Source organism: Monodelphis domestica, chromosome 6 (assembly GCF_027887165.1).
Source record: "Monodelphis domestica isolate mMonDom1 chromosome 6, mMonDom1.pri, whole genome shotgun sequence".
NCBI lineage: Eukaryota > Metazoa > Chordata > Mammalia > Didelphimorphia > Didelphidae > Monodelphis > Monodelphis domestica.
Genome location: NC_077232.1, coordinates 136,058,264 through 136,073,623, shown reverse-complemented (window position 1 = coordinate 136,073,623; position 15,360 = coordinate 136,058,264). Strand labels below are relative to the sequence as shown.

Genomic DNA, 15,360 nt, shown 5'->3' with positions numbered 1-15,360 from the left:
AAGGAGCTATATTCACAACAAAAATTTATAAGTTTAATCTGTGTTATTGGCATTTTCCTAATTAGGACTTGTGGATTTCTCAGGTGTAAATTCTTATAATAAATTTTTCACTGCTTTGATTGGAGTGGCTCCCCATTCACTCCTGGTATATTAGAATATCCTTGGTACTCTTAACTCCCTGGCCACACCCTTCAAATGTATACCTAAGGGCATCAGTGTCATGTACAAAATATAGTTTGATGTTCTTCTTCTGAAAGGAAATATCAAGGTCTTGGAAATGAAATAATTTTTAACAATTCTCAAAAGGAAGAGGTTATACAAATACATAAGAATGTTTTGTCATGCAGTGAATAAAAACAGATGTTCCTTCCATTTAAAAAAAATCATTGAAATGTTTACGATGCCTAATTGGAGAATTTCAGACATGAGTTGCTTGACAATAGAAGAGAACAATGAATCCAGACTATATACAGCTTCGACATGAACTCTCAAAATAAAAACAAACACATTCCTTGCTTAATCCAGTTCATTGTCCAACTATTTATAGAGCTAGTTAATGTATTGAGAAAAAAGTTCTTGACTGAAGTTGAAGTACATGGAAATAATTTGAATTTAGAGTAATATTTTAAGCTCCTGGATGAAGCTAAGGTGCAATGGAATAATTTATAATTAAAGGTTGATTTTCAAGATCTGGCCTACTGGAAGGAGTTTTAACCCTACTAAATTATGGTCCAGATGCTTAAAATAATTATGTCTTTCTCTTTCTACTCCCCCTTTTGTCCTTTCAGAATACAGATGCCAATTCAAATGTGAGAAAAAGAACCAATGTACCAGCCCAGGCTGATGCTGATGTTGGCAACAGAGCCGAGACTGAAAACTTGTCAATGGGAACTTCTGCAGAAGCTCAGGGGCCTTCTGGCACCACATCCCAATCCTATCTAGCTTCTAGTCCCAACCCATTCAGTCGGGTGAATGCAGCTGAGACAATATCTGCTGCTCGAGCACTTCCTCCAGCTCCTCCATCCACTCCTATTTTAACTGGGTATGTGTCCCAGCTGGTCTCCACTGTCTCTCCAGCCAGACACCATGTTCTTGGATCAAGACTGAAGCAGATCCAAACCAAGGTCAATACTTTTGGATCTTCTGGAAAATTGTCAGCTGCCACACCTCCCCCTGTACCACCACCTTCAGGCTCTGGCACGAGCAAAATAGACAAATATGCCCGTATTCTTTTTCCTGTCACATTTGGAGCATTTAACATGGTATACTGGGTGGTCTACTTATCTAAGGACCCTATGGAGAAATCAGAAAGTCTAATATAGTGCTGTTTTTGTTTTTGTTTTTGCTGCTATGTAGTAGTTTCCTTAACAATAATGCACATAGTGCAGGGTTCCTTTTAAACTTTTTAAAAAGCAGAACCATTTTTCTCTCCTGAAATGAAAGCTTTGTATATGTTCTCCAATGCTAAATATGTATTATATATGTGTATATATATATTTATACATATATGTCATATATGTGTATATGTTAATTGACAAGAGAATGATTTAATTCCTCAGTGAAAAGAAAATCATTTATTTCCCTTCCCAAATGGTAATATAAGTAGAAGAAACATCAAATTTAGAAGGAAAATATAACTTAATTGTCCAGAAGCCCCCATGGGGAAATTTGGACAAGGGATAATGGGCTGTTCTTCATTGAAATCTGAAAATGGGCATTGGTTTTTTAGAAATCATTATAATGACTATCAATAGTTTTCTAAGTTTCTGACCAGAGATACAGATGTGATATCACATTCAGGGACCTTTCAGAATCTTCTTAATGCCTGTGAGAAAAGGATTTCCCCTGTTAGACAAAGGGGGAAAATTCTTAATAGCACAAATAACTTCCTGAAGCCTTGATGGATCTTGAATGCAGTGAATATGGGGGTAAATAAAAGTTTACTCCTCATTTGGAGCAACCATGACTTGATTGCATCAGCTAAGAAATTATTGCTCTGGTTTTCCAGTGAATCTATGATTTCACTGAAGTAGATCTCAACCTATCCATACCTACCATGAGGAAAAATATAGCATATTTATAAAAAAATTTCTGAAAAGAGCACACCTTCAAACTCCTCCATACATTGAATGCAGTGCCCTATCAACATCTTACTACAGTTAGCATGAAGAATTACTTTCTAAGAAAACAACTACTTAAATTTCCTAAATGAAGTGATTGGCCTAGCTAGAGCAAGACTTTAGCATCTGGTTCACCCAAAGCTGAATTCTCAGGTAGTCACCAAGTATATATCTCTATTTTTTTTAATCAGTAAAGGTAACAGCCAGGATGCAAATTCCCATCTACCAATAAAGATCTGCAACTAGATTTAACACAGATTGATAGAAAGCTGACTGGAAGTCCAGAGAAGGTTCCTGACTTTCCCTTGGTCATATAGCTAGTATGTGTCAGAGATAGGACTCATATCTGATTTTCTGGATTCCAAAGTCCCATTTACTAGGTCCTATGGTTGTTGCTTGGTTGTTTCAGTTATATTTGGCACTTTGTGACTGAGCCTACATCTGAGCATTTGGGAGTTTTCTTGGCAAAGCTCCTGGCTTGGTTTGCCATTTCCTTCTCCAACTAATTTTGTAGATGAGGAAACTGAGGCAAATAGGGTTAAGTGACTTGGCCAGGGTGACACAGCTAGTAAGCATCAGAAGTCAGACTTGAATTCAGGAAGATGAGTCTTCCTCACTCCAGGCCTTGCCCTCTACCCCCTGTACTACCTGGCTGCCATATTGACTTTTTATATAAGAGATTCTGATTTGAAGGGTGCAACCTATGCAGATGTTAAGATGACATAAATATGTGGAGAGTTTTTGCAGTTGGCTCCCAAAAAATAACAACAAAACATGGGAAAATGGATGTGCCCCATGTTGTGTTCTTGGTATAAATGCACTACAGACCTCAGTAATGCTGAATGTCAGGTCTGGACACAGTGACACTTGATAAATCCCAAGTACTCAGGTGTAGTAATTTTTCTTTCACCCAGGCCAGACATGAAGCGAATGAATTTTGTGTGGAGTGAGCTAATAGAAAGAAAGGGCTAAGATATGCAACAAGTCACCTGTTTCAGGGTCTTCTCTTGTTTACACTTTCTGACATTGGTTGGCAAAAGCTAGGAGGATCCTGACAAAAGGCTGTTCTCTTAGAGAGTTTTGATAATTTTGACTGTCTTTGAACTTATAATAATTCCGAGGGAATGGGGATAAAATGACAATTCAAAGGCATTGTGTAGGCTTTAATTTACTCATTTAGAAATTTAAAATTTCATCTGTCTTTTTTTCTTCCTTTTCACAAGATAGACTTGACAACTTAATTGAATGTCTTCTATGTGGACCATCGGACTCAGTCCATGCCAGGCTTTGTGCCTTTTCAAAACTCTCCTGTTCTCTCCTATGACATCATTCATGGGCATGGGAACAGAGTTTGCTAGAAACCTCTACAGAAATGAGATTGTTAATCTCTTGGAATAAAGGCCACTACCACTGCCTTTTAAAAGTCTCACTTATAACTTGTACTTCAAGGGGAACTTGATATTGGCCATTACTGAAAAGCACAAATACAAAACACCTACCCAAAATGACTGAAAAATTAACTTGGGGGATTTTTCTAGATCATTTGTAGCTGGGATAACTAGAGAAATGTGAATAATCTACAGGTTACCCCCTATATTATTCACAATATCACATAATTATAAATACTCAAATAGCATCTTCTTGACATCAATTTGTTCTTGTATTTTTTGAAAAAGAGACAAAACTGGATGAAGATCTGAGTTCAAGTCCAGCTTCAGCCACTTATTAGCTGTGGGAACTTGAGCAAGTCACTTAATTTCTCACCAAATTTCCAATTTCAGGTATATTTCAGGTGGTAAAAGCAGTGTATGACTTCTAAGTTACAAAGATGGGGTTTGATTACAAAGGAAAATGTAAGGAAAGATCCATTGTGGAATAGTGGAAAAATCAATGGAATAAAATCAGAATAATAACCCCTGAAGAATGCAACAACTCTTCAGAGCTATTCTGAGGACAGTGTTTTGCAAACCTAAAGAGTGATATAAAAATGTGAGTTACTTTTATTAATTCTTTAGTAAAGAACGATTCTCCTTGTTTACCTTAAAGCCCTCTCTAGGAATGTCTCACTTTGTCATCTTTTTCACTATACTTCACTTCGATTTTAGAAGGTTACCACAAAATCCAGGACTGACAACCCTAAATCCAGTTGAATTCACACTGTATCCTGCACAAAATCATTGTTCTGTTTTCAACATTTAACCAAATCAAGGGGCACACATGGATTGAAGTCAAGACTATTTCTTGGCATCATTAAGGAGCCCTGATGGAACAACTATGGAGGAAGGTGAATAATCTACATTTAATGAACATATAGAGAGGAAGCATAATATAATGAATAGAGGGTTGATGTGGGAATCAGGAAGGCCAACATGTGTCCTGCCTTTGATGCATATTAATTGCATGACTATATGCAAGCCACATAAAGTCCCATTGTTACGGATCACTTCGAGAAAAGAAATTCCAGATACCTTGCTTGTCTACACTGGTGACAGCCTTTTCTACATTGGCAATTTCTTACACTTATTCAGTGACATTATGAGAACAGATGCCTCCTCTGTCAACCCCTTCAAAAAAAAAAAAAGATTGTATACTTGTATACAATCGGGGGTTATTTTTCTTTGGCTTTTTAGAGCATAGCCAGAAATCCTAAGAATCAACAAACCTGAGATTTAATTCCAGCTCTGCTGCTACTATGTCTGACCTTTATGTAACTTGCAAGGTGCTTTGTATAATATTGCTTCCTTTGGTCCTCCTTGTAAGCTAGAAAGTAGATACTGCATATATTATTATGCCTGGGTCATAGATAAGGAATAAAGCACTCAGAGAGGTGAGGGGAGTTATTTTATATGCCTAAGGTTTGCACAATTCTGAGAGTTGGGAGTGTAGCTCTAGTTCTCAAGAAGCGCCTAAGTGTGAGATAAGATCTTGAGCCACAACTCAGTTGTCCAAGATCCCTCAACTATTAAGTGTGCTAAATGAGGACACGCTTTGAAGCCTAATGAAAGAATTCTTCATTATTATTTACCTACCACATATGAGGCATTGTTCTTAGCATTTAACAAATATTATCATTTTTTCCTCACACCAACTCTAGGAGGTAGGTACTATTGTCATCCCTGTTTTTCAGGAATCAGAGACAAACAAATGATTTGCTCAGGGTCACAGCTATTATATGTCTGAGGCTGGATTTTAATTCCTGTCTAAGAGTCTCCAGGTACAACATTCTATCCACTGTGCTATCTAACTATAGTATTGTGGAAAGGAAGAGTGCTGGATTTAAATCAGAGGGCTAGAGTTCTAATCTTGACCCTGCTAATTAGCTGTATGACTTTGTACAAATTACTTAACTATCCTTGGGATTAATTTCCTAATCTTAAAAGTGAGGATGTTGTCTATAGGATATCTACAAAGATGTCTTCTTACTGTAAAACAGTGGTAGCTTGATACAGGGGCAAGCTTGCAAACTATTATATTAAAATATTAATAATTAATCCTTTGCATTTCATAGTGTTTCAAGTTTTCAAAAGATTCCCTATATCTTATTTCACTTTATCCTCACTTTATCCTCCTTATTGCTCTGTAAAGAAGGTATGTTAGGTATTATATTCCTCGTTTTACAGGTGAATAAAATAATATTCTCATTGAGGTTATAAAACATAAATTGAATAAAGTATGAAAAAATTGAGATGTTCATTCAGTTTGGGAAGTAGGGCTAAAAAAGACTTTATGAAGTCTTTACCTTACAAAGCCCTTTCCATCAATTAAGAGTAATTCCAATCAGTAGTACCTTTCAAAATTATAAGGCCAGGCAATATTCATCATGTACTTTACCCCTAGTCACCAACTGTATGTTTTCCTTGACGCTGAGGTACCCTACCTCCCTCCAATGAAAATAGCAAAAACCAACTGGCCTAGGATTTATGAGACAGTTCCTAGTTCCCATTTTGCCACTAACTAGCTTTGTGACTTTGAGCAGTCACTTAGCTTCTTTGGCCATTAGTTTTTTGTTATCCACAAAATGAGAGCTTTCCATATTGCTTTTCCAATTAAGTATCTACAAATCTATTCCCCCTAGCTTTCATTAAAAGGGAAAAGAGCATCTTCAAAGAATTCTTCCCTGACCATTCTCTAGGAAAAGAAAAACTATAAAGGCAGAAAATTATAGAAGAGAAAAAAGAAAGAATTGCAAAGAAAATATAGACATAATTAGAAAGAACTAATTTCTATTATACAGAAATAAACTTAAATCAACATTAAAAAATCAAAGTAAATTTAAATTGAATAGTCTTGGATGTAATGAAAATTATTCATTGGGACTCTAATCAAAACTCTATCCAAAATCTTCTGGTGGGTCAAGGCTCTGAGTGCATTTGATGTAGGCATATTCTTGTAGTCAGTCCATTTAGCCTCATGTCAGAATCATAAAAACCTTGGGATCCCCTTCTGCCTGTGACATTTAGGATAATAAGATGATAATTTTAGAGCCAGAAGGAATCTTGGAAATGATCTAGTAAAAGCAAACTGAGACCAGGAAGTGTTAAGTGACTAACCAAAGATCAGCTTGGTACAGTATATCGTAAAGATGTGATTTGATTCAAAATCCAGCCACTGTGCCTGGCACATAGTAGCCACTTAATAAGTGCTAGTTGTTCCCTCACACTAGCTGTGTAACCATTTCCAAGCATCAAAATCATTTTAAGACTCAGTTTCCTTGACTGAAAAATGAAGATTAACATTTTATGGTTTCTTGTTGGGTAACAAGTGGGAATATATGGAAAGTTCTTTTGACAAGCCTCAAAGAACTATATAAACCATTATAATTACTGAATATGGCATCTCAGAGATCATGATGCTACCTTAATACATTGAACTAATGTAATTTCATCATTAAGGACAGGACCTCCATTTTTTTCTGCTCCTATGTGACTGTAACCCGTCTTTTACCATCAATTCTCCACAACAGATTTACCAAATATTTTGGAAGCCTTCCTCTTAATCATTTCTTTCTTGAGAATGCTATTATAAAACTCAATTGCCCAGACTCTTATTCTCAGTTGGTGAGTGGATCATCTCATTTTCTAGGCATCTCCTTGATGATATCACTGAACATTCAACAGTGCTTTACAATTTAAAAAGTCCTTCCTGACTTTCTTCAATTTGATTAACACAACAGTCCTTTGTGGACTGGTAATAACTAACATTTCATTAGCACTTAAAGTTTTATAAAGCACTTTCTTCACAACAAACCAATAAAGTAGAAAATGTAAGAATCATTCTACTGATGAGGAAACGGGCTTAGGGAAATTAAATGACTTGTTCTAGGCCACGCAGATAGCAAAGTATCAAAAACCTGAATGTGATCATTGGCCACAAAAATCAGGGTGGGAGCTCATTTCTTTTTTACCTTATTCTCATAGCATTTCCCATTTCCACACTCCTTTCCTCTCAGCACAGTTCCTTTCTCTTATTACTACCTTTATAGCCCTTCCCCTTCCTTCTCTCTCATGAACATATTTATTTGGTCCCAATGTTTATATTCTCTTGTACCTCACTTTACCAGCAGAGTTAATGAGGGTTAATGCCTTTAATTATAGGTTAAAACAATGGAAAGTTGATGTTTTGATAACAATCAGCTTTGCAGGAAACTCAAATTTGTTGAAGTACAATAATAATGGCAGCTCAGTGATGAGTACATATGCACAGTTTTTTGTGACTGTTTATTGCTAATTATTCTACTTAGAGCTCAATTGAATACCGTAAAGTCCTTGAGATAAAAGGCAAATTGGGAGCAACAGTATCTACCTTTCTTGTACAGGTGACATGTGAAAGTAATCCTTAACATTAGGCAATCTATATTTCAAAATTGAAAATTAAAATTATGTAAAGGGAATCCATTTAAAATATAAGAGAAATGAGTTCCAAGTTCCCCATCCCCATTAAATATATTCCCTTATTGGAAAGAATCCATCATGTTGTTTTTTTCAGATTTTTGCCATTGCTGGCACAGTACCACCATGGTTATTTTTAATTACAAGGAAAGTCAGGACTAATAAATTATACCCACATTCCTAATAGGCAGTAACTATTTAGATTATATTACTGAATACAATTTTTTCTCATTTTAAATAAAATAGTACTTTGTTGTTAATTCTCTGCCATCTATATGAATATGGTTGCTATAAGCTAGAAAATACTTCGGAATGAATCCTCTACAGTGCAGAAGAGTATATTTTGCTTGTCAAAATAGACACATAGCATATGTTTAGGGGAGATGTACATAGGCAAATGGTGCCGTCAAACTAGTACAGGCAGTTTGGTTTGGGGGCTCAAGGGCTAGACATGGAATTGGAAATATCTGGTTCAAATCCTGCCTCACTTATGCACTGGGAAAATGATTGGCCAAGTCATAAAACTTCTTTGTCTGTTTCCTTATCTGTAAAATGAAAGAGTTGGACTAGGTGCCTTTTAAGATCCTTTCTACTTCTAACTTTATGATCCAAAAAGATACAGAGATGGGATGGCTATCTAATGTAACATTCATTTCCCCTTAAACTTTTCTTTTTAAATGATATTTTCCTTTCAATTATAGCTATTCCTCACAGAACATTTATTCCTCCTCCTTATTTGTTAGTAAAATCCACTAGTAAAAAAACCCAATTTGGTTGTTCTTGCATATGTTGTAGGGATTTTGTGGACCAAAGGCTTAACATGAGCTAGCAGTATAATACAGTAGCAACAAAATTTAATGTAACCTTAGGTAGCAGTGTTAGAATTCTAGCTTCCAAATCACTTTGCTATGCTTTGGTTTGACTAGATCTGATATATTCTGCTCAGCTTTAGCTGTCCTATTTTAAATCTGGGTGAACTTGGGAACTCATTTAACTTCTTGGGGCCTCAGTTTCTTCATTTGTACATTGATAAATTTGTACAAAGTATTTTCCCAATTTTCCTACCAGCTCAAATTTGATCGAGGTAGAAAAGGGTGAAAATTATGATTATAACAATAAAAATGAAGGTCATTCACAAGCTGAAGATGGGAGAGACGAGTAGGTTAAAGGTCCTCGAAGCCATATTAAATAAAAAACACTTGAAAGAACTTATGGATGTTTGGTCTGGTGAAATAAAGTCGGGAAGACATGAAAACTTTATTTAACTTATGGAGAAGAGTCATAGGGTGGGAAAAGATCTGACTTGATTTGCTTGATTTTCTGAGGGGAGAACTAGGTTTAGTGAATGAAAATTGAAAGAATTCAACTAGATTTAGCTCCCTAGATCACTAGAGATTACATGAGTAGAGCTGTCACCTGAAAGAATGTGTCCTAGATAATTTTGAGTTTCCTAATGAGGTATTCCAGTATAAACCAGATGGCTATAGATATCATTTGAGATATTGTAGAGGGGATTTCTAAATCAGGTTGAGGACTGGATTTCACAAGTACTTAGGTTCCCTTTAAATCCAGTGTTCTATGATTGTGACATTAGAGTTCTACACTACCTTTAGAATTTAAATAAGATTTATCTTGCTATGTGATTGGAATGAGGCAGATGACTGGATGACATTAGACTAAATGGTGACAAATAGCATGGCTATATTTAAAATAAATATACTACTCTGTAAGCCCCCGGGGCTCATTTAGATGGATATATTTGCGTAACATTGTTTGACCTACTTTGTTTCAAACTTCCACATGTGGGAGTAATGCTCTATTTCAATTTTTATGAGAATTTTGATGATCTTGGAAATAGTTCCAGCTTCAAGTAGGTTTCACCATCAGACCTAATTGAAGCACTAATAGTGTTTGAATAAATCTGTACAACCTGTGATATTTCATTATTTGTCTTCATCATCAGAAGATATTTGATTTCATCAGTGTGAGTTCTTTTTCCATTAATTCAGATGATGATTTTTCCATAATATAATAGCCAGCCTTCATCAGTTGCTGTTTTCAGGTTAACCTGATGACCAACCCTTCTGATGATGAACCGCTGTAAAGTTGGGCAGGTTGGTCCTCAGATGACAGACATATAATAACACTTGATTTTTCTTGTCTTTGGGAAAAGTCTGAGGTTAAGAAGGGGCTGGATAGAGACAAGAAGGGGGTATATTTAATAGCTAAAATAGAAATTCAATTATTCTTTTGAAGAGGGAGCACATTGTGACCTGGGGCAGTAGGGGCAGTTTCTCTTACATTTAGAGAAATAGAATGACATCTTAAATGTCTTTAGGAATCTGAGGTGATCTCCTCACCATGAGGAAGCATTGATGTAGGGTATCAGTGCTGAGCATTCTATTGTAGTTCTGTAATTTGGTGGGAGAAGTTAAAGGTCTCATTGTTCTGTATAGTTCCTATAAGAATAGTTCCTTGACATTTTATTCAGTGTGAATATGCCAAGAATGCAGAATGCTTGCATGAAAATCTAAAGTATTTCACAATTTGTAATATTGGAATGAACTTTAGTAACCCCTAAGATTGATCTTTAATTCTTCCTTTTACATTGCAAGCTTGAAAAACTTTTGTTATGTTAGAAAACTTCCCATTATCCTATTCAAGATGTAGAATGTATTTTTAGGCAGAAATGCATGTGGAACAGCCTGTGCTTTATTGTTTTTTTGTTCACTTAGATGAGAGATATGTCCTTTGGGTGTGATATTCAAAACACTTCAAAGCTTAGATAAGTACACTGGTGTCTGGAACTCTATAGGGATTACAGTTTTGTCACAAAATAATTAAGCCTTTCTTAAATACATGATGGTTCCGTCTGACCCTCAAAAATTGAGAGCTAACTTACAGTACCCTAGTATATTGCTTGGGAAGGTGCACTAGTAAAGGGATGTTAATAGCTTTTCTTTAAAAAAAATATCCTGAACAAGTGGTCATTCTACCTCTGCTTGCAGACCTCCAGTGACAGGGAAATTAGTACTCTAAAGCAATTCGTTTATTTTTAGACATCTCTAATTATTAGGGAATATTTCCTCATGTTCAGTTAAATCTGCCTCCATAATGTCCACACATTGTTCCAACTTCTGCCCTTCAGGGTCAAATTTAATCCTTCTTCCAGTAGACACTGATTTCATATTTGAAGCTCCATTTTTGTCATCATTAATTTCTCTGCGTATTTATATATAATTCACTTCAAGTTCTACAGCTTGAAATCTGGAGTCCACTGCCCAGTTTTTTTTTGGGGGGGGGTGGCTTTTTGGTTTTGGCTTGTTAAGAGAATGAGTGGTCATTGGTAGTCATGTGTGCTACAAACTGGAGGTTAAGAGGACCTGCCCGATTAGAGCCCAAAGGTTTACTTGATCAGAGTTCTTTTAGAGTGGAATTCAGGTCAATTAGTACTAGAATCAGAGAGTATCTATCATTTTTGTCCTATGTTTTCTAATTTGGCAAGCAAACCCTAAGGGGAAAAAATCAGAGGTAAGTGTGGGGATTCAGGGTAAAAACTGAATTGCCATGACTGAGGTTCAAAGGGAATCAGAAAAATCTGATGTCAAGAAGGGCTGAATAGAGACAAGAGGAGTACATTTAATTGCTAATACAGAAATTCAAGCATTATTCCTTTGGAGAGGTAGCACAATGTGACCTATGATTGTAGGGGAAATTTCTGTTACACTTAGAAACTTAAAATAAGACATCTTAAATGTATATTTATCTTTGATGCCCACAAACAGCTAACGTTTCTATTGGCATACGTGGGGTTTAAAAGATAACCTTTTCTTTAACGAGCCTATACCTGATTTGAAAAGGGACTTCAGAAAGTTGACTAATATCCATCATTTTATCAGCACAATTTTAGAATATAATACATGTTGCATATTCTTCATGCTATTGTATATGGAGTATTATTTGGCTAAATCTATTTCACACCAAATGATGTTGCTTGATTAAGTCTGGTTTTATGCTTTGACCTTGAAAATCCATATTGAGTCCTGCCACCTTAAAAACGTAAAACCTATCCTACTGTGTAGTGAACAAAATATTGAACCTTAATTTTTCAAAACCCTCAATGTACCTCATTGGCATCTCACTAGCTTCAGAGGAAGAACTAGGGCCAATGGGTGGACATTACAAATAGTTTTTGACTAATCAAAATTTTCCCAAACTAGTTATCAAAAGAGAATGTTACTTACTTTGAGGGGTAGAAAATTCCTAATCAACGGAAGTCAAAGGGTTTGAATGACCATTTTTCAAGGCTGTTGTTTTTTTGGACTCAAGAGGGATAAGTAGTGGGTTAGATGATCTCTGAGATCTCTTTCAATTCTAAGATTCTATGACTCTACCCATTACAGGTGTCTATTCTCCAAATAATAGAAAACCTTCTAGAAACTGCCTATCTAATCATTTTACTGTAGGTACCAATCTAACATGACAGTGAAGAAAATTGTTTCAGTCAAGTTAACATCCTGTGTATGAATTCATTTGTATATATGTATGTATTCATGCATAAAAGAAAAAGAGAAATAAAGAAGCTAAAATCTGATTAATTTAGAAATTTAACTCTCTAGTTTCATGAGTTTTGGAACTAGAAGGAATATTTATTTCAATCCCTCATTTTACATTTGAGAGGTAAGTGCACTTGCCTAAAGTCACACAGAAATATAGGGAAGATTCAAACCCAGCACTTTCAATTAATATTGTCCAATACAAATTCAGAGCTCTCATTACTACACCATATTGCCTCTGTTATGTGAATACCTTAGGAGAAGTAAGCAATGTTATTGGCGAAATGAAACACTCAAAGGTTAATTGAATTTTCCCACTGCTTAGAATGTAAAACAATCTGAACGATGGTATCATTATATGAACAGATTCAGAAGTGGTCCAATAATTGTGGCTGTTTTGAAACTTAAATTTTATTTGTACTCTATCACGAACATCTACAAATCCTGAAAAGAAACCTGTCTGAGAAGAAAGGTCATGTAAAACTGTGACTTACATTCCATTGCCTTTTACTGATGTCAATAAATTTCTCCATTAACAGCTCTTAAGCACTTTATGTATTTATTTTTTGGACAAGGACTGTGATTTCAGCAAGAGAGGGGGGCCAACAGGAAGGGGCTTTCACTATTAAAGAAGATCAGTACCTTCTTTGCAACTTTTAGAGTGGCACTCTTGGTCAAACAACCAGAATGCAGCAAAGGCAGAGCTTGAAATGAAGCCTTCCTGGCACTGAGGCAAGCTCTCAATTTCACACCACCTCTCATAAATGCTAGTCACTCATTTTTGTCTGGGACATGGAAAGTGATGTCATGATTTGTTCCTTGGTCTGAGTTGTATTCATATTTATATGCATGTGTATGAATACATATGCAATGTATAAATGTATCTACTTTATTTATTTTTATGGGTCATCATAATTTTAATAATTGTTTTCTGACATTTTGTGATCCATGTCCTCTTCTTCTATCCCGCCCTAACCCCTTCCCCCAGAAAGCAGGTAATATGATTGTTGTACAATAAATATTTCAGTGTTCATCATGTTGTAAAAAAACACCCATTTTTTACACTAGAAAAAACAATTCACAAAAGAAATAAAGTGAATAATGGTATGCTTTAATCTATATTCAGATTCTATGATGGTGGATATCCTTTTTATCATCATGAATCCCTTGGACTTTTGCATTGCTGATAATAGTTAAATCATTAACAGTTGATCATCATATGTTATTATTTATACTGTGTACAATGTTCTGGTTATGCTCACTTCATTTTGTGTAATTTCATAAGAGCATTTCTAGGTGTTTTGTGATTATTTCATTTATCATTTCTTATGGCACAATAACATTCCATTACAATCTTATATCATAACTTGTTCAGCCATTCTCCAATTGATGGATATCCCTGTAGCTTCCAGTTCTTTGCTGCCCCAAAAAGAGCTGCTATAAATATTTTTGTACAAGTAGGTCCCCTTTCCTTGCCGTTGATTTCTTTGGGATACAGATCTAGTAGTGGTATTACTAGATCAAAGGATATGCACAGTTTTATGACTCCGTGGACATGGCATACCTCTTCAAGGTAGCATTCCACTGTATTCCATACAAACAGATTATTGAATGGATGCCATTAGCCATATGATGGATGATAAATTATGTCACAATTTATTAAACAAGGCACATGTCTACTAGTGTAATAATGTAATTGTCAAGATTCCCCTTCTGTACATTAATCAACTGAAAGCTAAACAATTTGCTACATTTGTATTTGTAACAGAAGCAAAGTTGCAGAGAAGACAGGCTCCTACAACATTCTGACACAGTCCCAGTTCTATCTATCTTATTGGTTTTTTCCTTTCTTCCCTGCTTACCCTTTTCTGATATGACTTCTGGTTGAGACATGGGCTTAACTTGCTGTAGTCATGCAGAAGTGCTTATTTAATACTTTTGAGGTGGTTGCATGATAATGGCATAGATATTACTTGAAAACCTCTTAAAACCTGTTGACCAGCTCAGAAAGGAGGACTATAGCTAGAAATCTGCCCCCCACCCCCCGAGGTAAAGCCATGGGTCCCAGCTCTGCTGCTTATGGTCAGGATGGGAGATTGGATGCATTTCCTCATCAAGTAATTGCTGAAGCTCAGTTGACATCAAATGGCTTTATGAGACAATGCATTTCCACAAGGAATTCAATTCTACAAACTGAAATAACATTGCTCTAATATCTCCTTGGGTAGAATAGACAAAGAAAAACAAAATTTTTGCTTTTCATTTTGATAAAGACCTCATTGCACAAAGAATATCTCTTGGCTATGTCAGTGGTAAGCCATATGCAGACTAGAAAATGACCTTTGGCACCAATGATTAACTGAGTGATTTGAACATTATTTCAGAATCAGGTTCACATGCTGGCATTGCCCAGAGAGTCTGAGAAGCCTGTAGTATCTCACCCATTTTGAGATCTATTACTAAGGGATGATGTCTTCAATTTAATGTGGACTGACTGGTAACATCTGATATCATTAATAACAGATAGCTCCCAAGATTTCATTAAATAAAGCCTTAATTTGAATGACTACTCAGTTGTAAACCATTGTCTTAGACCTAACATATGTGAGCATCCAGGAAATAGATTTTATCTATCTATCTATCTATCTATCTATCTATCTATCTATCTATCTATCTATCTATCTATCTATCTACCTACCTATCTATATATCTATATATCTGCTTTTTTTTCAATGAAAAGTTTGCTTATTTGAAAGAAAGAGAGAAAATAGAAATACTGAGAGTTAGGAGGGTTGG

At 35.7% G+C, this 15,360-nt stretch overlaps 1 protein-coding gene across 4 annotated transcripts in view; it reads left to right on the top strand.

Moving 5' to 3' along the window:
• Positions 1-13,110, top strand: part of GABRA4 (gamma-aminobutyric acid type A receptor subunit alpha4) — a 116,393-nt gene extending 103,283 nt beyond the window's left edge. For all 4 annotated transcript variants that reach the window (XM_056802584.1, XM_007496492.3, XM_056802585.1 and 1 more), the window contains exon 10: positions 789-13,110. In XM_056802584.1, the coding sequence (XP_056658562.1) occupies positions 789-1,322 (534 nt within the window). In that variant the 3' untranslated portion in view covers positions 1,323-13,110. The remainder of the gene's footprint in view (positions 1-788) is intronic.
• The last annotated feature ends 2,250 nt before the right edge of the window (positions 13,111-15,360 follow it).